At 37.8% G+C, this 25,356-nt stretch overlaps 1 protein-coding gene across 2 annotated transcripts in view; it reads right to left on the reverse strand.

Annotated features, from left to right (window-relative positions):
- MARCHF1 (membrane associated ring-CH-type finger 1) overlaps positions 1 to 25,356 on the reverse strand; it is a 548,885-nt gene that overhangs the window by 308,012 nt on the left and 215,517 nt on the right. For both annotated transcript variants that reach the window (XM_060011951.1, XM_060011950.1), the window contains exon 3: positions 13,324 to 13,472. In XM_060011951.1, the coding sequence (XP_059867934.1) occupies positions 13,324 to 13,434 (111 nt within the window). In that variant the 5' untranslated portion in view covers positions 13,435 to 13,472. The remainder of the gene's footprint in view (positions 1 to 13,323; positions 13,473 to 25,356) is intronic.

Below are 25,356 nucleotides of genomic sequence, written 5' to 3' on the forward strand. Positions count from 1 at the left end.
ATCTATGGTTCAAAGTCAGTCTATGTACTAAATCCAAATCAAAACAGAATTGAAGGAAAAAAGAAAGCCAATGGCCAAAAGAGAGGTTTCAGGGAAAAGAGAAGCAGGGAAGCTAATTCATGTAGAAACATAACAGGCAATGGCCCAAAGGAATTTTTCAGCCCCCAGATTCATCTCTCTCCCTTCTGTACTTACTTTTTTCAGGTATAGAGTTTCCTCCCGCCAGCATTTCTGTGGTCTTTTTTGCAGGGTATGTGGCAACACTTTGGTGTGGCAGAGCTTGGGCCACTAAAGGAATGTGTGGTAGTCAATACAGAGCTTGAATTTGAAGAGCCTCATTCACACACCACAGTAACGAGCTCTGAGTTTGTGTTACAGGCAAAGCTGAGCATTGATGGTTTCAGAGCACTGGGGTCTATTTACTGTTTTGGAAAGACAACTTTCAAACAAAGTTCAAAACATATTAGAAACAATAACACCTAGCAACAGAAAGACAACTTAGGAGACTACGGAACTATTACAGGGCAGATATGATGGTGGCATGAATGGAAATGAGGACTGAAAAGACGTTATCAGGTAAAAAAGACATTATCAGGTAAAGAAAAAAGACGTTATCAGGTAAGTTTGATAAAACAGTGAGTGAGGGACTGGAGGTACACGACAGGAAAGGATGCACTTTCTAATTTGCACAAATGGATAAATTGTGATGCATTTTATAAAGACATAGAACAGGCATGGAATTCATGGGAATAAAGAACAAGGTAGGACTCAGCAAGGTAGAAAGTCAGGATTACATGATTCTGTGGCGGGTCTTGTTCCTGATGAGTTGTGTGAACCTGAATAAATCCCTTAATCTTCAAGGCCCTCTTGTTTGTATAATGGAGGTAAGAACATCTGTCCTCCAGCACACATGAAATTCATATGTGAAGAAAAGGAGCTAATGTGACAGGGACCTGAAGATTAAGTTGTTTTTTCTGATTGTGATTTTTAACTCATTTGGAAAAACTAGAAATGTTTGTAAAAAGTCCCCAACCTTGAAAAATTAAATTTCATTTCCTTCATCTAGCTCAGTTTAAAGTTTGATCCAAAATTGTTTTTAACCTCAGACCAGGAGGACTGGGCTCCTTTTGTATGAAAAAGAATAATGGAGCCCACTATTTTATTTAGAAAGACAACTGAGTAAAGTGGACATGAGTCAGAGATGTCCATGGAAATGGGGACAATTACCATGGAATAATGCACTTCGGTTTATCGTGCACTGCCTTGTGTAACATCAGTCAAAGCTTTCCAGAAGCAGTTAGAAACGCACAGTGAACTGCAACTTCACTATTAAGTCCATGTCCACAAGTAAGCAGCAGGCACACATGGGAACCCGGTCTCATTTTTCAGCCATTCTGACAAGCAAAAGGCAATGAACATAAGCCATTTTATGTGTTACAAACTTTGCACCATGTTTTTGTACTTCACTCCTTTGTTTCCGAAGAGAAAGAGTCAATATGTTCTTTACCAAGAACAAAACAAAACAAAAATTTGTAAGTCAGCACCTGAGTTAACATGTTTGACACAGAAACAAAAGCATGTAAAACAACAACCTTGCTTTAGGTACATCAGAGTTGTAACTTTAAGAGAATAAGGAGCAGGAACTGGTCCCTGATAAAACCTGTCAAATAACCTTACTAATTAGAGAAATTACACAGACTGCTTTGTGTACTCTCAAACAACTTTTGTGTTATATATAACTACAATAGGACGTGCATGATATATTATGCCTGGTCAATTTGTGTTGAGACAATAAAACTTTTTTTCACATAGTAGATCTTAAGTCAATCTCTATATTTATACCTTGTCCTCATAGGCATCTACCCAGGTCAGGGCAGCTTTCTGGATAGGTAGACATATGCTGTTGTTAAAAATGCAAATAAATATTCAATACTTATAGTAAATAAAGTCCAGTATAATAACTAGGATAGAATACTTATTATCATTTATAATCAATGTATGGAACAGGTAAGGCCACATCCAGGGTTCTTAGAATCCCAGAGTCAGAAATCTTTATAGACAGGGCAGACAGATGAGTGATGTAACTCACCCATGGAATTGGGCTGTATATCTCCAACTTGAGGATTTCGCATGTGGTTTATAGAAGTATATATAATTACCTTACTTAAAGAGTTAATGTAATATAATTAAAGATTCTTTTTCTTTATTATTACCTGGCTTAGTCACAAAGAAAAATTTGCTTCAAACGTCTTCATTTCAGCTTCCCCATCTGTGAGATGGGAAAAGTAACATAACAATGAGCCTCTGGAAAGAAGAAATAAAAATGGACTGACTTGGCTTGGCACAGTTCCCTTGGACAGGCTGGTGATGAACAACATATGGTGGTCTTAGGCCAGATTGAATGAAATATTTACTTCTTTTTTTAGTGTCAGGAATTAGCATGAAGCTAACTAGAGTGTTTGCAGGAAGAGTTTCCATGTAACGGGAAGGAGCTGGCTTTGTAGGGACCCATCTTCAGATCCATACCTACCTAAGAGTTGTAATTTATCTTCTGATGCACACTGATTCTTAACCCTGCACTTAGGGCTTCTTAAAAGACATACCCCAGGGCTTCCCTGGTGGCGCAGAGGTTGAGAGTCCGCCTGCTGATGCAGGGGACACGGGTTCGTGCCCCGGTCTGGGAAGATCCCACATGCCGCGGAGCGGCTGGGCCCAGTGAGCCATGGCCGCTGGGCCTGCACGTCTGGAGCCTGTGTTCCTCAATGGGAGAGGCCACAACAGTGAGAGGCGCGCGTACCACCAAAAAAAAAAAAAAAGTAAACGAAATTCAGCACTTTAATTTTCACTTGATAAATGGTTTACACAGGGTCATGGAATGCCCCTTCTCGTCCCTCCTTACCACCATCCTCTTCACATCTCCAACTCTCAGTGTCTACAGGGAACTTGAACTCCCACAGCTGGACCAGCATCACCTAAGGGGTCTTCTAACACCCTGTCTTTACTCCCTCTCCTATCCTACCTTTGACTTACTCATTTATTTGTTTTCTTCCCTAGATTCTTGAGGGTAAGGATTGTCTTTTTTTTCAGTCCTGTATATTTATTGCATAGTGCAGGGCTTCACACAAAGCCAACTATCAATACAGAGTAGTTAAATGAATAAATGAAGACACGTTATAAGCTGGGTGATAACTGTGATTCAGATAGCTCTGAATCACTCCATTTCCCCCGAGACTTACCCCTATTTTGTTCTATGACAACAGACAGCTCTGGAGTCCCAAACTGAAACTCAACAATGGACAGCCCTGGATGTCAAACAATTCATTCATCAGGCCTTTCAACGACCACAGTGATGAATTAGTAGGGTAGTTACTCTAGGTTAAGCAACATCATATTAAATGATGTGACTATCAAATATTTCAATGAACAAAATACACTCTATGAAGTAGCACAGAACTCTGGATTCCTGTTCTGCCACTTTTCTAGTCTTCCTGCATCTTCATTTCTCTGTAGGTGTCATTAGCACAGCAGTACTTGCTTTCAGGGTTACCAGGACATTCTGAGATACACATCTAAACTTGTCAGCATAGAACAGGCATTAAAAATACTCTTATTATGTTACTGGTAATTGTGTTTTGGGATATAAATGTATCTGAGCTATAAATGAACTCTATCCTATTTGAGTAAGAAGATTGAGTAAGAAGATTGTTGCACAGAAATAGCTTGGATTCTTCAGGACCACTCTGACATGTTCCACTTATTTCCAGGTACATTTTTTTATTCTGAGGCCCAAACAAGCTGACTTGACAAATATCACGTCAATGTGTCCTGCCTGGTCCCTTGCTATAAAACATGACGACACTCCCACAAAAACCAACACAAGGAAGACAACTTTGCTGTCTGTATCACTTCAGCCTGCTAAGAGTGGAGAGAAAGCAGGCAGGTCAACTCCACACTTGTCTATCTGGGTACACACAAAAATGACCATTGGGTCTCAGAAAATTAAATCAGTGCATTGGAAAATCAGTACGTTCTAAATACTATACAGACAGTAGAATTAAACAACTATTGAGAATTAAACATTTTTTTGAGGAGCTCACAATTTAATTTATATCTAAATGAAACAGAAAGACATGACACATTTTGAAAAAGAACAGCTCTGAATATGATCTGGTGACTTGCTCTGGAGAGGAAAAGATCTCTTCCTCTGAGGAGCATTTTTAGATCAATCATTACTATTGTGAATAATCATGTTTTGACACTGTTCAGTAGCTATACAATTAAAGTTAATGCATTACTTTAAGCTGCACGGCGAATGTAACCTTTCTTTGTGATGTGACGTTTGAGGCACCAGTCTCCCCCCCCTTTGCATTCTTCAGTTCAATCTGTTTCCATAAAAACCATTGGGGTATATTTTTAATGATTTACTTCCTTACAAAAATCAAAGCTCTTGAAACGCACAAGGTCTTTTATGTCATTTCCCTCCTTTGTTTTTTATAGTTATTCTAATAAAAATTTAGATTTCATTCACTATTGCCTTTGGCAGTACTTAGTAAAGGCTTTGTAATAGCAATTAAACGTAATAACTGATAAACAATCAAATAAGAAAGAATCCAAGGGAGGAAGAAAATGAGGTTAAAAAAACCTTGCAAACTCTATCTGCCCTGACTTATTTATTTTCAGAATGTATAAAGGCCATCACACAATGAGCAGCTGGCCCACTTGCTCAGAGACTGAAAGAAATAAGGGTGAACCTATTGCAAATAAGTCAATATGTTTAATGAGAAATTTAATATACTCAAACTCCTCTTTTTATTTACCATTTATTTGGTTCCTAAGAGAGATTATGTTTGTAGGGCAATACCAGTCCATTTGCTGTAGGCAGATATATGATTTCCTTCAGCCTGCTAAGGCTAAAAATTGACTAAGGGGATGATTGGAAAGCAAGAGAGTAAGGAAGATGACTCTGGTAAACCGTAATCGGTAAATGTGTTTTCTTAATAAGGATGCATTGACATTTCATTGTCTCACGCACTGGGGAAGCTATCTGCAATATTTTAAATTCTTACCAAAGGGGAGCCTTATTCCAACGGAATGTAGCTTTTATAATCATGATTTCGGTTTCCAAAACTTTATGTATTTTTGTCGTAGAAACCATCTCAGAATTGTTTGATCTTTCAGACTAGTTCTTCCATATTTTAAGGCATAGGCATTTCTAGTAAGAGGGATTTAATATGAGATATCGTACTGAATAGAATTTTATAAACAAAAAATAATTTTGCTTTCTCTCAGTTCATGCTGTCTGCTCAAGCTGTTTATCCATTCTACAAATTTTATTCCGTTCCTATTCTGTTCAAAACACCAGGGATATAGAGGTAAACAGGACAGATCTTCCCTTTTCGTCTTATATCCTAGTGTAGAAAACAGAAAATAAACCAACATGCATTCATATTTATGTAACTATTTTCAGATTAGGATGAACCTATTAAAAAGAAAAAAGAAAATCAGAATTGGTGTAGAGAGGGAATTGGTGTAGAGAGGCACAGTTGGATGAAAATCAGGAGTAGCTCCAGTCAAAGTTGCTATGGTAGATGTGCCAAGTCTTGAAGGAAGAAGCTAGCCATGCAAGGATCTAGGAAAAGAAGCTTTTCGGCATATAATCTAGATCTATTAGGAATACACATATACTCCCTGTTCCTATCTCCTTCATTTGCATAATAAACATCATCTCCATATTACTAATTTATGAAGCAGATTCCTTTTTCCCTCAGTTTTATTTGTTACCATTCTTGCATAAAGATAGTTGACTTGGATCAAATATTATGGTCATTGATCAAAAGGGTGTATTTCTTCACTCCAATTTAATGATTAAATATTATATATTACATTCAATACACCATACTCTAATCAATTCCATCAACACCATTGCTGAAAGTTACGCATAGAAGGCAAATAATTTAAAACATTTTGTTAATTTTTTTTTTTTTTTTGCGGTACGCGGGCCTCTCAGTCGTGGCCTCTCCCGTTGCGGGGCACAGGCTCCGGATGCGCAGGCTCAGCGGCCATGGCCCACAGGCCCAGCCACTCTGCGGCATGTGGGATCTTTCCAGACCGGGGCACAAACCCGTGTCTCCTGCACCGGCAGGCGGACTCTCAGCCACTGTGCCACCAGGGAAGCCCCATTTTGTTAATTTTGAATATAAAATACTTCAACCTACTAGACTTGGATAATATGGCTATTTCCAGTAGCAAATGATATCAACATTACAAATTTTGGCATAGACTAAGGAAAAAGATGTTATATCCATCTGTCTATAGCAAAAGCTCTACCTGACTTTCTTTTATGTTTTCATCTAATTTTGCTCTTTTGTGATATTATCTTTGAAATGGTAGGATCACTTGTAATTAATTAAAGTTACATAAATTCTAGGCATGCATTCATTTTCTGTTTGATATCCAGTCATTGTTCACTAAATCATAAAGAATGGGATCCCAGATGAAGAAGTCTCAAGTTCAGGGGCTGATTTCATCTATATTACGCAAATGTCCAAGTGGGCTGGTTTAATATAAACCAAAGAAAATACTAGTAAAGTCTATGAGCAACAAGAACAACAAAAAAGCTGATGATGGTATGGCTTTTCAATTAAAACATACAAAAAGAAGTAAAAATAAAAGTGCATCATTTTAATTTCTGATTTTTTCATAAGCTCAATAACTATGGAACTTTAACCTTCAACACAACTGTTCTATTTTGAAAATAAGGTTATGACGTAATTAAACATGAATCTTTTCAGCTGCCTGTTTCATTAATAAATACTTATCAGGCTATGTAAGGAGGTACTTAGTTGTCCAGTAGCTGAAAATTTGATCTCTAAAATGTGTATTATTAAGTTATATTATTCCTAGAAAGAGTTTATAGCAAGTTGGAAAAATCTTGGGATTTAAAATTAGACAGAAATCACAAATTCTGATCTGCCACCGGGGTGAATTCCTTTACCTTTTTGAGATACACTATTTTCACTTATATTATGCCAAAAACACTACCAACTTCTCATAATGGGTGTGGTATATAAATAACCTGGAAATTAGAAGTTCTGAGTCCTTATGATTTGGAGTGAACTACTTAATCTCTTAACAGCATCTCCATTTCACTATGTATTTGAATAATTAAATTGTATTGTGTACATTTCAGCAATATTCCCCAACCTTTTTGGCACCTGGGACCGGTTTCATGGAAGGCAATTTTTCCACAGACCAGGCGGTGGGATGGTTTTGGGATGATTCAAGGGCATTGATTGATTATGGTCTCTGTGCAGTCAAACCTCTCTGCTAATCATAATCTGTACCTGCAGTCGCTCCCCAGTGCTAGCATCACCGCCTCAGCTCCACCTCAGATCATCAGGCATAAGATTCTCATAAGGAGGGCGCAACCTCAATCCCTCTCAGGCACACTTCACAGCAGGGTTCGCGCTCCTATGAGAATCTAATGCAGCTGCTGAGCTGACAGGTGGCAGAGCTCAAGCGGTAATGCAAGCGATGGGGAGCGGCTGTAAATACAGATGAAGCTTCGCTTGCTTGCCCTCCGCTCACTCCTGCTATGCGGTCTGGTTCCTAACAGGCCATCGACTGGTGCCGGTCTGTGGCCCGGAGGTTGGGAACTCCTGCATTTCAGAATGGTTGTGAGCTATAATGACACAATGGACATAAAGACTGCTTGAAAATTATAAAGCTTTATAAATATATGTCTTATTACAAATAATTATATACATATATGTGTATATATATATATAAAACATACTTCTCCTTGAAAGCTTTCTTATCTAGTATCTTCAGTCTTTTCTAGAGCAGCAAGTACCTCATCCCAGACCATGTACACAGAAGCCTGGAAAATGTGCCCGGAGCTGATGCATACATGACTGAAAGTGGCAAATCACCTCATCTAACACATAGAGTGGCACTTTGTTCTTCTTTTCTACCTAACCATAGTCTATTTAGAGCCTTAAAGAACCATCACTGATTAGAGGAAAGTAATTTTTTCTGGATGACTACCTAAAATGGCATTTTTCGATCTCCCTATTTTGACTTCCATAGATTTGTTTTAAACTCCATTCCTCATAAAATCTTTCACCTTCTTATTTCTATTTCTTATGATATCTTTTGCTCTCATTTTGAATTTAATGTTGAACTCTGATTTGATTCAAGCAATTGCTTAAGGGTATAGTCAGTATAAGGTATTTTTTTGTTTTGTTTTTAACATGTAAACTTGTGTTACAATAAATTTCAAAGGTTTCTTCCCTGCCTGTCATACAAAGGGCTCCCTCACCCCATAGGTTAAAACTATGAAGATGGTTGCTTAATAAGTATCTCTCAAACCCTTCAATGTTCTTACTCAAGGGATTTTTAGGCTAAGTAAGCACTTTCTGAATTTAAAAAGCAGATAATTTGAACTGCATTGTAGATTAAAAAAAAGTGTTTTTTTTTTCAATTAGGTCAGTTATTGAGGATGCAATGGTGATACTGGCCACCTTTATATGTCAGTCAATGCAGAGCAGAGAGTAATCTAACAGACACATGTAATCAAGAGATTATAAAGAAAAGGCCCTATTTGTTTTTATGTCACACACTGTAATGTATTATTATCTGCTTTACAATCTTGCTGTTTAACCAAATGTGTCAACTCAAATAATGACTTTTTCCCCCAGCCTGAAAGACAGGAGAGCAACCCTCGGTTTTAGACTGCTTGGACTGTTGGAATCTCAGCTTCACCAGTCATTACCTAAGTCACTTTCAGCAGGTTTTACATTTCTCTGTAGCTCAGTTTCTTTATCCACAGCATAGGGATAACGATCACGCCCACCTCATCGGATCCTTGTAGCATTACAGACGGGAATGTGTGCGAAATGCTTAGAAACGCTCCTGGCAAACAACCATCATCATATCTTCCTCATCCTCCTCTTTCTCTCCCCCCACCCCATCATCATTAGAGGGGGTATGATTTGTACAGAAAAGCCTCAAATGCTCCGGGTGACAGCAGAGAGTAATAGTTAAATCCTGGGGATATAAAATGGAAAGGCAGGACAAAACTGCTACCACTCAAAGAATGAACGCATTTGTGGTAGAGGCTGGCCAAATGCTCTCAATTTCCCTATTCTGGTCCTATAGGAAGACCTTATTTCCCATCATTCGGACAGATACACTGGGATGTGGCATTGGTTTCAGCCAACGGCATCAGGGTAGTGATGCTTAGCACTTCCAAACCTAAGCTGATATCTACATAGTCACCCATTCATACTCTACCCCTTAATTGATAAACTCAGTACCAGGAGGCCTGTGTTTAAGACAGCAGCCCTGGGAGATGGGAGGAGCAGAGATCTCTGCATTCACTGTCTGAGGATCGAATGTCCTGTATCAGACTGAGCCATGAGTGAAAACAAACCTTTATTATGCTAAGCCTATGAAATTTCTGAGTTCGTTAAAGCTTCTATTCTTAATTTTCCATACTGATTACTAAGTTAATATCACTCAGCCCTAAATCCGTTCTCCTGTATTCTACACCGAGATGCTGGAGCTGGGAGCCTTCAAACCAGATGTCTCCTTTGACATTTACTTCTTGGTCAGGTTCTGCCAACGCTAGTGCTAAAAGAAAACATTAGACAAGAGGAGAGAGAGGACTCTGTTTCTGTTAGCGTTATGCCACAAGACTTAAGTCGGCAGTGGAAGGTGGGTCCAGTTTCTAAGCTTTTTTCACACGCCCTGAACTACGTTTACTGCACCAGCCCCTTCCCCCCACTTGAATATATAAGGATTGAGAAGTGCATCCCCTTCAGGAGTCTGGGTCCTAGATCTTCAGGGTCCTTCCTCTGAGCTCCAACGTTCCTTCATCAGCTGAGAAGCATCCCTCCTCAGAGTTGGGGTGCAGTTCTGAGGGGTCCCTCCGTCAACCTTTTAGGTTTGAGTAGCTCTAGTCTCCTCCCTGTGTGACTCCTCTGTATGGGTGGTTGCTACTCCTTGAAGTTACCAAACTTGTGTACCTTTCTGACATTTTCAATCTTCCAATAGCAGATTAAATAATTTTTCACATTATATATTGTTAAAATTGCCTATTTCTGTTTTCTTGACTGTACCCCAACTTTTATAACTACCTGAATACAGAAATCAGTTAGCCAGAGTCTGTGCTACCATAAGAAAAGTCTAAAATATGTGGCATTTGTTTAATGTTTAAGCAACGGGGAGGGAGGAAACTGTTTACAAAGGTAGAAAGCTATTTATCTGCATGATGTTTGGGCAAAACTATTGGCAAAATCTCTATTTGAATTAACTCAAGAGGCAGACCCTGGGCCTGCTGGGCTGGCAACACTCAAAACAGATTGAAAAACAGAACTTAATAATGTATGTTAAGTACTATCAGCTACATTCAGCATGGTGTTACAGGAGAAATGTGAGCTCAGGAACTAAGCGGCTTGTGTGAAAGCAGATCTGACCAGGAATAGAGAGAATCCGAAAGTTTCAAGGTTTGTTGGACCCAATGCCTGATTTCTTCTAAACCCCAACTGGTAGACCTGCCATTGAAGTGAGTGTTGAGTAACAAAGGTCCAATGAAAAGTTACATTTGAATAAAGTGACTCAAGGCTAGTATGATTTTCAGAGCTGACACCGAGTGGACCCTCTCAGTTGAACAAAGCATCTCTGGACAAAGAGGTTAAGGATGTGGTCCTCCTGCCTGTTCTTCAGGATACGATCATGCTGAGATAGAGACATGGAGAACTGGAAATCAATGGCAACCAAGATAGAACTCTGCTAGGCACACGGACTACCGGAAAGCAAAGCGATCAGAGCCCTAGCAGATTGCAGAGGATGGTCGTATTGAAATACCGTGATTCCAGCAGTATGAGCCTTGAAATTCCTAAGACTTAAAACAACTCTTGGTTCCATAATTTTCCCCAAACAGGAAAATAAAATATTTTAAGGCTATACAAGTTTCCTTAGGCACTTTGAATGTGGACAAGGAGAATAATAGAAAAGGAAGAACTTCCCAGAGGGCGTATCCAGAGGCTAGAGGAAAGCAGGGACAAGGGAGATCTCCCAGGGAGCAGGGTCAAAGCCAATTCAAGGATCCTCCCTGACCTAGAGGTCAGGGAGACTTGACAATGTCTGTCCAGCAGGAATACACCACTGGCTTCCATGTACGTTTAGTTCTTTCTCTTTCCAAATATGAGTGTTTATTGTGGTTTCCCTTTTCCTACTCCTCTCCTTCATATTGGGTATATATGTATGTTGGGAGCTGGTTGCAAAATATAAATCGTTTATTTATAGGTGATTGACCATCATCATCATTAGATGAGGACAATGAATAACCAGAGACCATGAATTTGAACTGAATCCAGTGACTGAAAGAATGTTTAGTTATCTCTCTTGGAAAATAATAGCCCTTCTTAATGAAAGAGTGGAAACGTGACATGAATGTTTGGCGACCACAAGAGTGGACTTTGGCAGAGATGTCCTTATCTGCTTTTCCTGCCCACATGGCTTCCTGATATTCACCGGCCTCCCTTGCAGTTCAGATGGGGCTATGAGACTAGGTTGTGGCAAATGGAAGGATGTCTACACACTTCAGGTTGCTCCATAATAGCTCACGCACAATGGACAGCATAGCCTTTTCCTTTCCTCAGTGACCTAACAGGCCATGTACTTAAGAAGGCAGCATAAGAAGAGGGATGGAGTCTTTGAATAATCAGTGAACCTTTGACAGTGAACCTCTAAGGAGAGCTGCCCAGACACATGAGCTATGACATAAGAAATATTTTATTCTTCTGAGATTTGGGGGTTAGGTTACAGTGACTGAAGACTATTGCCCTAATACAGCATGCCTTACCTTCAGAAGCCAGGCTTCTAGTAATCCTAGAAGAGACATTTACTAGCTAAGTGACACTGGGAAAGCCACTTAATTTCTCTGGGCTACTACACATTTGTAAAATGAAGCTAATATTAGGTTACCCAAAATTATAAGAGAAAGTCAGGCCAAATGTTGGCTCAAGATTTTTTTTAATGGTTTTGATCTATGGTTCTATGAAATAGTAATTAAGCACTAAAGCCGCTCTAATGAGATCACAGAAGTAGTATTTTTATTTAAAAAATTTTAGTTATTGCATGGTACCTACAAAATCCAGCTTTATGTATAAATATTGTGCAACATGTGTATTTAAATGGTGTTAACTCATGCCAAGCAGTTTTATTGAAAACGGTAATCTACAAAAGAGCATATGACTGAGATGAAACACTGCAGATAATAATTTCAAAGAATCTATTCCCTAGAACTTTGTCCAATCACATTGCATACTTTCTTCATACCCTCAGCCCTCTCCCTACAGTCTAAGATGATGGAATTAAACAGAATTCCCATTTCTATGTTTTATCAATTGAAAGCCTATTCCTTTCCATGGTTTCTCTTGAAATTCACTCTATAATGTTTGGTCAGGACCATTGTTTTTATGTAAAATGATAGAAATTATCAAATAACTCAAAAGTAAAAAAATAAACCTAAAACCTTTGCTTATATTTAATTATATGTTCATCAACTAATAAATCAGGCTAATGAAAGTACGTGTTCTTATAAAACGGTAAAATAGCAATTAAAATACAACTAACATGTCAATTTAAAACTTAGAGATTGAATGGAATTTTCCTCCCTTAAATCAAAATGAAGTATGTTGCAGCCAAAACCTAAACAAAGAACTTATAAAACTCCTTTTGCTAATGAGTTCTCTTTTCCTAATCACTGGGAAATAAAAGCTAGCTAAAGCCGAACGTGTAAACTTAACGCAGAAAACAAAACAAGAAAGAGTATATTATTGATCTGGTCTTCAAATCATTTTAGCAATTTACGATTTTATATCAAAATTATAATTTTTTGAATCCTATATATTCTAAAAATGCCTTTAAAAAGGATTCAATATAGGAAAATACAGAAGGTAGGATTCTGATTTTTCATTATTTTTGGATAACGGTACTCGTTTTCCTCCAATGATTCCATTACCGAAGTGTAGAATGCAAGGTATAAACTTTAAATATCTCTGTAAGGTCCCTGACATAACGGACGGGCGATGTCCAAAGAAACAAAAAGAAAAAAAAAATTGTTAATCTGAATTAAACTCTAGATTCTATGAAATTAAGATGTTTTTATTACTACCCGTTGATTAAGCGACGTCTATATGAGCAATATAATACATTGCAAAGCAGAGAACTATTGAGGAAGCCTTCCCCGGCCCCCTCCCCATTCCCTCCGCATCCATTCACACAAGCCATTGGAGGTATCACGGCTGCACTCACCAGTGTGGAGGTTTGCGAGGCGTCTGCCCATTCCTCTGAGCCCTCGGGGGTCCGCGTGTTGTTAGGGATCCTGCGAGGGTTACGCGCTATCGCTTCACACCAGCCCAGCATTTTCTCCTTCCTCTTATCCCTTTTCAATTTCTGAAATTCTGAAAATAATTTACATTCCCTGAAACAGGTCACTTGTTTTAGATGTCTGTTTTTGGAAAATGTACATCATTGAAATGAAATAAGCAATTTAATGTAATACCAGTGGAGGCACTTCATTTTAGCCAGGTGTTATAGGGAGGAAAAGAAGAATACGCTGACCATTAAAAACCTCAGAACCACAGGCAATGAAAACAGTACACGTCTACTCAAAGAGCCTAACGTTTTACACCTCAATTCGTGACACTTTTAGATGGTGGGAATTCCTTGCATCAGGTTCTAAGTTATTTTCAAAGATCGGTTTCTAACAAGAAGTTCTTACCTTGAGAGCTAAGAACAGACTCAGTTCCTGATATATCTACATATTTCAATATCTAAAATTTGGCATAGCTTTTCAGCTGAATGTCCTACAGATGCAGAATGAATTGAACGCAGGCCAGTGATGAACATTACTCATTCTGGCAGTGGCATGATTATCTCTCTCATAAAATTCTGCCAACTAAAGAAGGAGAAATTTTAGGGCAAGCATGGTAAAATTAGTATATGACACCCATCACCAATCTATTAAAATAATAATTTAAAAAATATCCTTACTATATCATGAATAAAAATATTCCACAACTCTTTCTAGCTTTCCAGAACTTCCCATTTAAGGAATTTTTTTGTTTGTCTCTGAAAAAGTTATATCAACAATAACTTTTAATGTAATGAAGAAAACATTGTTTCCTTGTAAAGTTTCACAGCCTAGTTTTTCCACTCCACCACCCTCAGTAATTAGAAATAGTTCATTGCAGATCTTTAGTTAAATGCATTACACTGTCAATTAAATATAAAAAATAATGTGGAGTAATTATTTTTCACAGTATCCAAAGCAATTAGCAATCTGGTGGTTTATAACATTTCAGAGGTTCACAATAGCACATTTCATAGGACTAATAAAAGTAACATTAAGAAAGGTTGCATTAACGGATTGATGAGTTATTACTGTAAATGACAAAATACTCAAGTGAAATGGATCTTAACAATGTAAATAGGAAATTATTTCTAAAAAACTTTCATAAAAATTAAGTCTAAGATACTCAATGGAATGGCCTTTTAAATAAGACTGGCAATCTTATATGAGTGAATCATTCATCTGAGGTGCAGGAAAATGGGGAGGGGAGCTTCAAAGCAATTGTGTGAATGAGCAACAAATTATTAATGCTTGCCCTTTCAAACACATTGCTTGAGATTTTATTTGAAAACTCTGATCTGTGTAATGCAAAATCTGCATCTCCAACTAATTTGCATTCCACAGAAAGTAAATATTTCCACATTCCTGGTACACAGTATCTTGGTTAGTCATCAGTATTTAACTACATTTCTTGAAGTGTACTAACAGTTAATATAAATGAGTATCTTTATTCAAAAGCAGGGAGTGAAATGATACATAACGACCAAAACAGTTTAATCAAGTACAAACAAATGTCCTACTTGTAAGTCATTTGGCAATTAAAAAAAAATTTAACTCCATAATTAAATATATCACTTTAGTGCTTATAATAAAATGTTGAATTCATGCATGAATAAAAAGCATAATAAAGTAGCCCACAAAAATTATATCATCAGTACCCATTCTGGGATATGTTTTTAAAAGCAGTCGACTTCTTATTTCCTATTCAGTTTCTGAGATTAAATAAAGCAGTTTAATTTCATTTGTAGCCTTCTCTTGTGATGGTGGTGGTCATAGCTATATTCCTCCTTATTCAGTCAACATTAATCCTTAAGTATTTCTTGAGCCTCTACTATACTGTAGGTACTGAAGTAGGCATGGAAAAGCCATAAGAGGAAGATTACTTTCATTTTTGATTTGAGTCAGATTCAGTGCAATATTCTCTAGAATTTTAAAATCCAAGCATAACTAGGATCTTCCTGACTCCCTAATTTTTGAATTTGTGAACTTATATGCTCAACTTCAAGGTGACTGTCTGCCCCTTTTGATCTTAGACGTCCCCCCTGAAGTTTGCTTGTGCAAACCATCTTTCTGAACTGTTTTGTTGAACAAGTCATCATGACAGGGCTATTAAACTTTGGACTACACCTGCTGATGTAGTATAATAAAACGTCAGCTGCGTTTTAGTTTTTTTTTTTTTTTGCATGTAACAGACATTATCTTAATTCTAGGATGATTAACTAGGTTAAATAATTCAACCAGTTAAAATACATACTCTTTTTCCCTAAATAATGTGTTAATAATCATCAGCGAATATTTACCATGGACACTGTCCTGTCTGTTGTGGGAAAACAGAAAAGAAACATGATGCATGGCTACGGCCTGGAAGACTGGAAAGCTTCTCTTTGAACTTGGACATATTCATAGGAATATTCACAAAGAAAGTTAAATGTGTGAAATGACCAGAGCAATCTAACTAGACAGCATCACTTCACCTTTTATCATATGAATGAAGAATGTGTGAGATTATAATAAAGACCTCTGATGTTTACATGACTACATCTGGACATTCACATCATCTGATAAGAGAAAAGCTTTGTCTAATGACGTGCTCAGTATAATATGCATCCACCCACTTTACTAGCTACTTTTGAGTTGAAGCATCATATCTGAAAGAAACCAATGTTTCAGTGGCCTCCAAGGAAGCAGCACAGGTGTAGGTGAGTTGAAAGAGAGGGAGACAGGGAAGAAAGGAGAGCTCCACTGCACCATCCTGTAAATTCTGTGGGGAAGAGACTGTGACAGTTGCTAAAGATAATATCTTCTTCTCTATTATCACAAAACACTCCGACTTTAGGTTACACTTCACAGCGATCTTTTTGGCAACATGGATGACAAAGTAGAAATTCCAGAAACAGTTTAGGTTATAGATTTGAGACAACTGAAGGGTTAATAATGGTGACTGCTGAGCCTCTGAAGACCAGCATTCTTCCTACACAGGTCTGGAGTGCTCATCATATTCTGAGGTGTAAAAATATGCTGTCAGTCAGAAGGGTGGGCAAATTATAAGCATTTACAATTAACCCTAATGCACTTTAAACTGTAAGTATCACTAGTAATATATCAGAATGGAAACGTGGTCATTAAGTATTCATGTCAATTACCATCTAACCATTGAACCAAGCTAATATGAGATGCAGCAATGAGCAGCTTATATAATGATCACAGGACACTGAGATTTAACTAAGCTTAATTTTTAATATGCTACCCCTAGGAGATATTTAATTTAATAAATAGAAACACAGTGCATTCTCTGTGAACTAAATTGACAACAAATTAAAATTAGGAAGAAAAAAATGCAGGGCAATTGGGTGTATGTCATAGAGAATAGTTACTTTTAATTCAGAAACATTTAGCAAATCCTTCCTTTGTGCCAGACAGTGTGCCTGGAACTATTGGTAAAGGGATTAAAGCGATCTGGAGTTCCAGGTAGGGGGGAAACTGACAAGTCAATCAACTTCTGATAGCAGTGCAATGAGTACTATGAAGACCTTGAGAACAGATGTTTGACTTAATATCAGCTGAAGGAGACCATTGATTTTGGACAACTCTCCAAAGAAAATACAATTACAAATAACTTACATGAAAATTAAAATTCTTACTACTCCAAAGGCTGCCACAACCAGCTTTGCTACACAACGCTAGGGGGCCTCCTTCCCATTGTAATCCGTGTAAATGGCACTGCGCTCCAAGGGGTGCGCTCCACATAAGCGCCACGTGAGTGGCGCTCCTGCAGCTATGCTGCCTGGCGGAAAGAAAGCCCAGCCGACCTCTCTAGGTGAGCTTATTAAAATTACCTTACTGTACCCCAAAACTAATATAATTCAGCTAGTGGGAAGCAGCTGCATGGCACAGGGTGATCAGCTCAGTGCTTTGGATGGGATAAGGAGGGTGGGAGGGAGACGCAGAGGGAGGGGATATGGGGATATATGTATATGTATAGCTGGTTCACTTTGTTATACAGCAGCAACTAACACACCGTTGTAAAGCAATTATACTCCAATAAAGACGTTAAGGAAAAAAAAGAACATTTTCTTCTCACAGAAAAAAAAACGCAGTTGCCTGCCTCTACTTTGTCTGTCTACCTTCTCAACTCTCTCCTTCCTAAAACATCGCCCGCTCCCTGCCGCATCCAGTAGAGTATAGTTAAGGGCCTGGTCAAGTCCTTCCCTCTTCACCACATACATGGAACTGAGAAAGTCTCCCCCCACCTCCTCATGTACACCACCATCCTCAAATTGGTAACTTGAGGATAGTCCTTGTCTAAGAATTTGAAAGGATTTTTCAAACGAAAATTTTAGAGATTTGACTATATATTTCCTTAGCTAAGTGTCCTTAAGAAATATGTCTCAAGAATGGAACACTTTCCTCACCCCACCAGAATGAACTTGAAGATCGATCTCCATTATGAAAGAAACAACTTGCAAATAAGAGAAGGAAGGGACCGTTAAGACCATGCTTCCCTTCCTCAGTAGGCTGCATGGATGACAAAGTAGAAATTCCAGAAACAGTTTAGGTTATAGATTTGAGACAACTGAAGGGTTAATAATGGTGACTGCTGAGCCTCTGAAGTAGGCTGAGAATTAATGTTTGTTTTTTGAAAAGGTGCGTGTATGTGTGTGTGTGTGTGTGTGTGTGTGTGTGTGCTCCAAGAGTACTCCCTAGACCCTCAGAAGACTATAACATACATGCCTAAAAGTCACACCAACTGCTACGCTGGACGCCTGCGTGGATGTTTTGAAGTGCTCACACACAACTGTGAGTTGTCCTTGAAGACATGGAGTCCTAACAACCATCAAGAACTGCCTGCTGGGAAGTCTTCAGACCAGATGGTCCTTACACTAGGTAACTATTTATTAAATTTACTGCTATGAAATGGAAGTATGTACTGAAGGCCTTCTGATTTCTATGAGAAGGGTGTGAGGTTTCTCAAATGGACAGAGAGGTTCATAGCTGTCTTCTAAGATGTGGAACACTAACTGATAATAGAACCCAATAAATAACTGTTGGTAATAAAATAAAGGAGAAAATAAAGAAGAGCTCTCCCCTTTAGAGTAAAGTTAAGAAATGGGAACAACCATAACGTGACTCATAGAAAAGGTTTAAATTCTTAAATGCTTTTTTGCTTGGACTATAGGAAAGATATATTTAGTACATAGTTTTCTTTTTAAAAACTCTCCCTCTACCTTGCAATCCCTTTTAGAAGCAGCCATCTTTCTGTGAAGTCTTATAAGTTACTCTAGCCTTGTGAATGAAGAAATGGCACAGAAAAGGTAGGGGCTCCTATTCGCCCTCTGTTGGGGCAGTGCAGAGAGAAGGGTTTTGAAGAGACAGTCTTGGTAGCAGTATGAGCCGTAACACTGAGGTCATTAGAAAAGGAGGAAGGGGCAGCTTCCAGGTCAGCAACCTTGGGAAAACTATAATAGCAGGGACTACTCCAGTCTTAATACAGATGCAGATGAAGGGAACGCCACACACACATTTCCACACTTTAGTGATGGCTAAGAAGCCTCTTTATGAGAGGGTGGTAGTCACTCAGCCCTTAGCACATAGGTTGGGCCAATCTTCGAGACATCAAAAGTGAAGTGTGAGGGACTTCTAGTTTAAACACTGACATGTAAAGAGTGTAGAAATCATCACTCCCATCCTTACAAAAAGATAAACCTGAACAAACTGAAAATTAATGATATTTCTTGGAACCATCAGAGAATGAAGTTGTAATAAAAAACTACTACCCCCAAATATGGAGAGACAGATGCCTACAGAGGTGCAATGGCCAATTTCAGAATACATGCAGAGAAGCTGCTAGAACCATAAACTGGTGTTAGCACACAGTAATTTTGATGTATTATTGGAGGCACAATATGGCCTAGCTTAAGAAGAAGAACTTCCTGGAGGCTGCATTCTTAGTGGAGGCCCCAGAGTTTCCTGGGTCTCACCACCAGGAAGCTTACCTCGATCTCACGATGAACAGCTGAGAAAGGTGCCACTGTGGCACTACTAGGGAGAAGGGAAGAGTAACCATCATGAAATGCCCTAGAACACTCCTATACAAAGACCTATTCTGGGCTTCCCTGGTGGCACAGTGGTTGAGAGTCCACCTGCCGATTCAGGGGACGTGGGTTCGTGCCCCGGTCCGGGAGGATCCCACATGCTGCGGAGTGGCTGGGCCCGTGAGCCATGGCCGCTGAGCCTGCGTGTCCAGAGCCTGCGCTCCGCAACGGGAGAGGCCTCAACAGTGAGAGGCCCGCGTACCGCAAACAAAACATAAAAAACAAAGACCTATTCTTCAGGGAAAATATCTTAACAGAGTCAAATTAACCTACCTGAGTGAAGGGCACTGTTCCCTCTCCAGGTATTTCTAGGCTTCCTGCCTCATCTAAGGTGGGGAGGGAAGCTAAGAAACACCTGTAAAGGCCATAGCCCAGAAACACAGGCCCACTAAGACTTGGAGATTTAATCATACCATTGTAGAATACTTTCCTTCTACTCTACTTTCCCACCATACCAAAACGGCTTCAGGATAATACTAGCAGATTATAACCGAAAGCACTGCAAGATACTAACCCTCTTGGAGGAGGAGCACGTAGGGAAGGCTCAAAGCCAACAGACAAACACAGGATGCTAGAAGGATCTGAAGCATCTGGTAGTGACAGCAAACATTAAATACACCCTATTTCTAGCCAGGAAAATAGAAACGCAAAGGGTGTTTACTTCAGTTTCTATTACTTAATACAACATATGTGACTTTCAACAAAAAAAAAATTAGAAAACATACTAAAAAGCAAGAAAAAAGTCTGAAAAGACATAAAAAAGCATCAGAACCAGATTCAGATATGAAAGATACTGGAATTATCAGATAGGGAAATTTAAATATCTATAATTAATGTATTAAGGGTTGTAATGGAAACAGTAGACAACAGACAAGGACAGGTGGGTGGGGTAAGCAGAAAGATGGAAACTCCAAGAAAGAAAAAAAGGGAAATGATAGAAATCGAAACACTGTAATAGAAATGAAGAATGTGTTCGACAGGCTCATCAATAGACTGGAAATGGCCAAGAGAAGTTATCAATGAGCTTGACGACAGAACAGCAGAAACTTCCCAAGAGAAATGCAAAGAGCATGAAGAATGGGGAAAAAAAAAAAAAAAAGACCAGGACATCCAAGAACTGTGGGATTATTTCAAAAGATGTAACATATGCATAACTGGAATACCAGAAGAAGAAATAAAGATAACAAAGAAGCAGAAGAAATATTTGCAGGATACAAGGTTGATATATAAAAGTCAACTGCTTTCCTATATACCTGAAGGCCTATATACTGTCAGTGGACAACTGGAATTTGTGAAAATCAATACCATTTTCAATAGCACCAAAAGAAATATTTAGGTATAAATCTAACATAATACTTAAAGAATCTTTGTGGAAAACTACAATATCTTGATTGTAAAAATCAGAGAACATCTAAATAAATGCCAATAAATTCTGTGTTCATGGACGGGAGGACTCAATATTGTTAAGATGTCAATTCTTCCTAACTTGAGCTATAGCACAATCCCAATCAAAATTCCAATAAGCTGTTTTGTAGATATTGACAAACTTATTCTGAAGATTATATGGAGACGCAAAACACCTAAAATAGCCAAGGCAATAGTGAAGAAGAACAAAGCTGAAGGATTCACACTACCCAGCTTCAAAACTTAACATAAAGTTACAGTAATCAGGTCAGAGTGATATTGGCAAAAGAATGAACATATAAAACAATGGAACAGAATAGAGAGTCCAAAAACACTCAAACAAACTCATAGTTATTATTAATTCATCTATGAAAAAGAGCAAAGGCAACGCAATGGAGAAAAAAATAGTTTTTTCAATGAATGGTTCTGGAAGAACTGGACATCCACATGAAAAAAATCAAATCTAGGCACAGAACCTTACACATTTCACAAAAAATAATTCAAAGTGGATCATAGACCTAGTTTAAATAAAAACTATAAAACTTCTAGAAGAAAACAAAGGTGAAAATGTGAATGACTTTGGCTTCAGCAATGAAGTGTTAGATAAAACACTAAAATCATGATCCATGAAAGAAAAACTGATGTTAGAATTTATTAAAATTATAAACTTCTATTCTCTGAAAGACTTAAGAGAATGAAAACTCAAGTCATAAACTTGGAAAAAATATTTGAAAACTGCTTATCAGATAAAGGACTTGTATCCAAAATATACAAAGAGCTCTTAAAAATTAATAAGAAAAAAAACAACCCAGTGAAAAATGGCCAAATTATCTGAACAGACACCTCACCAAGAGGGTGTACAGATGGCAGATAAGCATATGAAACATGCTCACCATCATATGCATTAGAGAAATGCAAATTAAAACAATGAGATACCACTACATATCTATTAGGATGGCTTTGAACCCAACTGATAACACCAAATGCTGGCCAAGGATGCAAAGCAACAGCAACTCTCATTCATTGCTGGTGGGAATGCAAAATGGTGCAGCCACTTTGGTACTTTCTTACAAAACTAAATATTACCATACAATCAAACAATTGCACTTGTAGCTATTTATCCAACTGATTTGAGAATTTATGTTTCCACAAAAACCTATACATAAGTTTTTCTAGTAGCTTCATTCATCATTGCTAAAAGCTGGAAGCAACTAATATATCCTTCAGTCAGTGAACAGATAAACAAATTGTGGTACATTCATATAATGGTACATTATTCAGAAATAAAAAGAAATGAGCTATTAAGCCATAAAAAGATTCATAAATGAATCCTAAAAGCATATTGCCATGTTTAAAGAAGCCAGTCTGAAAAGGGCTACTTTATGTGTGATTCCAGTTATATGACATTCTGGAAAAGACAAAACTATAGGAACAGTAAAATAATCAGTGATAGGGCAGTGAAACTATTCTGTATGACACGGTAATAGATTGTGGGATTGTGACAGTCTATAGAATTTCACAGCACGAAGTGTAAACCTGAAAATGGATGCAAATTAAAACATGTCATTTAAAAGGTTGGGAGATCCCAAGATGGAATGTGAAAAATACAGTCTAAATACGTGACAAATGTACGAAAGGACCTCACGGAAAAGCATGAGGGAAAATGTGCTGACCTAAGTACTTTAGAAATAGTGGAATCTATTAGATTAAAGCAAAAAAATATTGTACATCAGCACTGTGCTCTAGTTCATATAATATTTCCCCACGGAAGTACGGGTTGACAACTCTGACACAGCTTGACAGGTATGCTGGGATTGAACAGCTAAATAAGTTGTTGGCAAGTAAGGAGGGCGAGGTTTCTCAGTGTTGGAGTGGAAGGTTACAGATAAACAGGGGGAGAGCCTGTGCCCAGCGACAAGAGAAGCCACTGCAATGAGAAGAGAGCACACCGCGGTGAAGAGGAGCCCCTGCTCGACGCAACTCGAGAAAGCCCGTGTGCAGCAATGAAGCAACCAAAAATAAATAAACAAGTAAATAAATACTTAAAAATGAAGAAAAAAGGCCATATGGTTCTAATATTTCATTGTTTAAACTTGCCATCTTCATTTCTTTAAGTTCTTAAATAACCAGTAATAATCATGGTAAGTATAAGATTTGTAAGCAAAAATTTTTAATATTAAACATATGGAAGCCTCTTTGTGGATTTCCTTTCATATATGAGGTTAATTGAACATACAGTGTCCATAATGCAGTAGAATTTATTTATTTTTAACATTAAAATGATTGCATATGACCTAATCAGAATTACATTTCAGTGTCAAAAATACGATGAGTATGCTATTGTATACTCAGTCTTATTTTTATCTTGGACACTTGACCTGACTAATAATTCAGATATCGACTACCAAGATTTTTTTTTAATAGTACAATTATTTGCCACAAACTAATTTTTGAAGTTAGAAATTTTGAAGGGAGTTATTTTTACCTTCTTAGGAGAAATAAATAAATAACTACAAGAGAATGGCAGAAGAGTATGTACTACTTGTTTGGGATTCAAAAGTGACCACATTGATTTTACCCAAATTTCCAAACAAAATAATCACCACTGGGTTGAAAATAGGCTAACTTCCAGCCTCATCTCTCTAGAAATGAGAGAATTTAGTGAAAGAGTGAAATTCATAAAATTGAGTGCAAGGCCTTTGAAGGATACATTTCGCTATGTGCATCAAACATGTCCACTTCCTCAAAAATTCTATTTACCAAGAGCATGAAAGTGAGATCGTATAAGAATGAAAAACAAAACAACAAAAAAGGAACTTTGGGTTTCTTGAGCAGCTTTATGAAGACATTTAAAGGTGTTTGAATAAAATATGGGTTTCCAAAGTTTTCCAGTGTGAAAACATTTTTTTATCTTTTTATCATAAAAATTTAGCAAACCATTGACTTAATACTATTAATATATTTTATTATATATATTATATTATATATATTATAATATATATAATATATTATATTAATATAATAGACTTAATATATTTTAAGTATATATTTATTAAGAAAAAACATTGCCATGTGAATTTTTTCTGACTGTAATAACTTTGTAATATATCCCAGAGATTTATATTTCACATCATGAAAGTCATTGAAATGTCTAGGTGTTTTGCTTAAAATTTTCAAATATACAGTTTTTACCATCCTCATTGGGCCTGAAAATATAGCTTCCAGGAATACTGGTTTCTTTTCTAATTCTCTTGGTCTTTGAGCTGCTTTCAAGATGATTGTGTCACGCATTACTCAAGGGAAGTTTCTGAAAGGCATATGCATTTGTAACAAGTAGCTGGTACTGAACATTTCACATCAAATATTTTAAACATTGTCTCCCTTAAAACCAAAATATGTCATTTAATGTCAATGAAATTCTGCATGGCTAACATATGAAAATATATGAGAATATAAATACAGGGATGCCTGGATTTCTAGGTTTATTTTGGGGACTTTTATCATTTATGTAAATGTAGTAAAAATTTCATAAACAGTTTCCTTGTTTTGTCCACGCTGTGGGACTGTGGATCTCTATTCCTTCCCTTTCCTACATTACCAGCTGAAATTTCTATTCAATTTTTATAATCAAAGAGAGAGTTTATCTTTTTGACACTGTAACTCTTTGAAAAGAGCTTCATGTTTCTCTCTTTACATGGGCAATTAGGGAACTAGAAGACAACTAACAGTATAATTTAATATTTTCTGATGTTTCTAGTATATATTTTATGTACTTAGTGTAACCCTGATCACTTGTTAATGTTTGAACCTTATCAATGCTCAGGGTTACACTAAGTACGTAAAATGTATACTAGAAACATCAAAAAATATTAAATTATATTGTTAGTTGTCTTCTAGTTCCCTAAATGCCTACATTTTTACCTGATGTTCCAAATATATCTTTGCAGCTCACTCAAACTTCTTTTGCAAGTTATAAAGGTACATTCAGGGCTTCCCTGGTGGCGCAGTGGTTGAGAGTCCGCCTGCCGATGCAGGGGACACGGATTCGTGCCCTGGTCCGGGAAGATCCCACATGCTGCGGAGCGGCTGGGCCCGTGAGCCATGGCCGCTGAGCCTGCGCGTCCGGAGCCTGCGCTCCGCAACGGGAGAGGCCACAACAGTGAGAGGCCCGCGAACCATAAAAAAAAAAAAAAGAAAAAAAAGGTACATTCAGAAAAACAGATTTTTAGTTGCAGGTATATACCAAGAATCATTAAACTTAGCGCTCACTCACAATGAACCTCCTTCTTCCCTTTCTATCTAGTCTCCAATTGTGATACTTATATAAATGAAGAGGGGCTTCCCTGGTAGCGCAGTGGTTGAGAGTCTGCCTGCCGATGCAGGGGACACGGGTTCGAGCCCTGGTCTGGGAAGATCCCACATGCCGCGGAGCAACTA

The sequence above is a fragment of the Delphinus delphis genome, chromosome 5 (genome assembly GCF_949987515.2).
Source record: "Delphinus delphis chromosome 5, mDelDel1.2, whole genome shotgun sequence".
NCBI classification, from domain to species: Eukaryota; Metazoa; Chordata; class Mammalia; order Artiodactyla; family Delphinidae; genus Delphinus; species Delphinus delphis.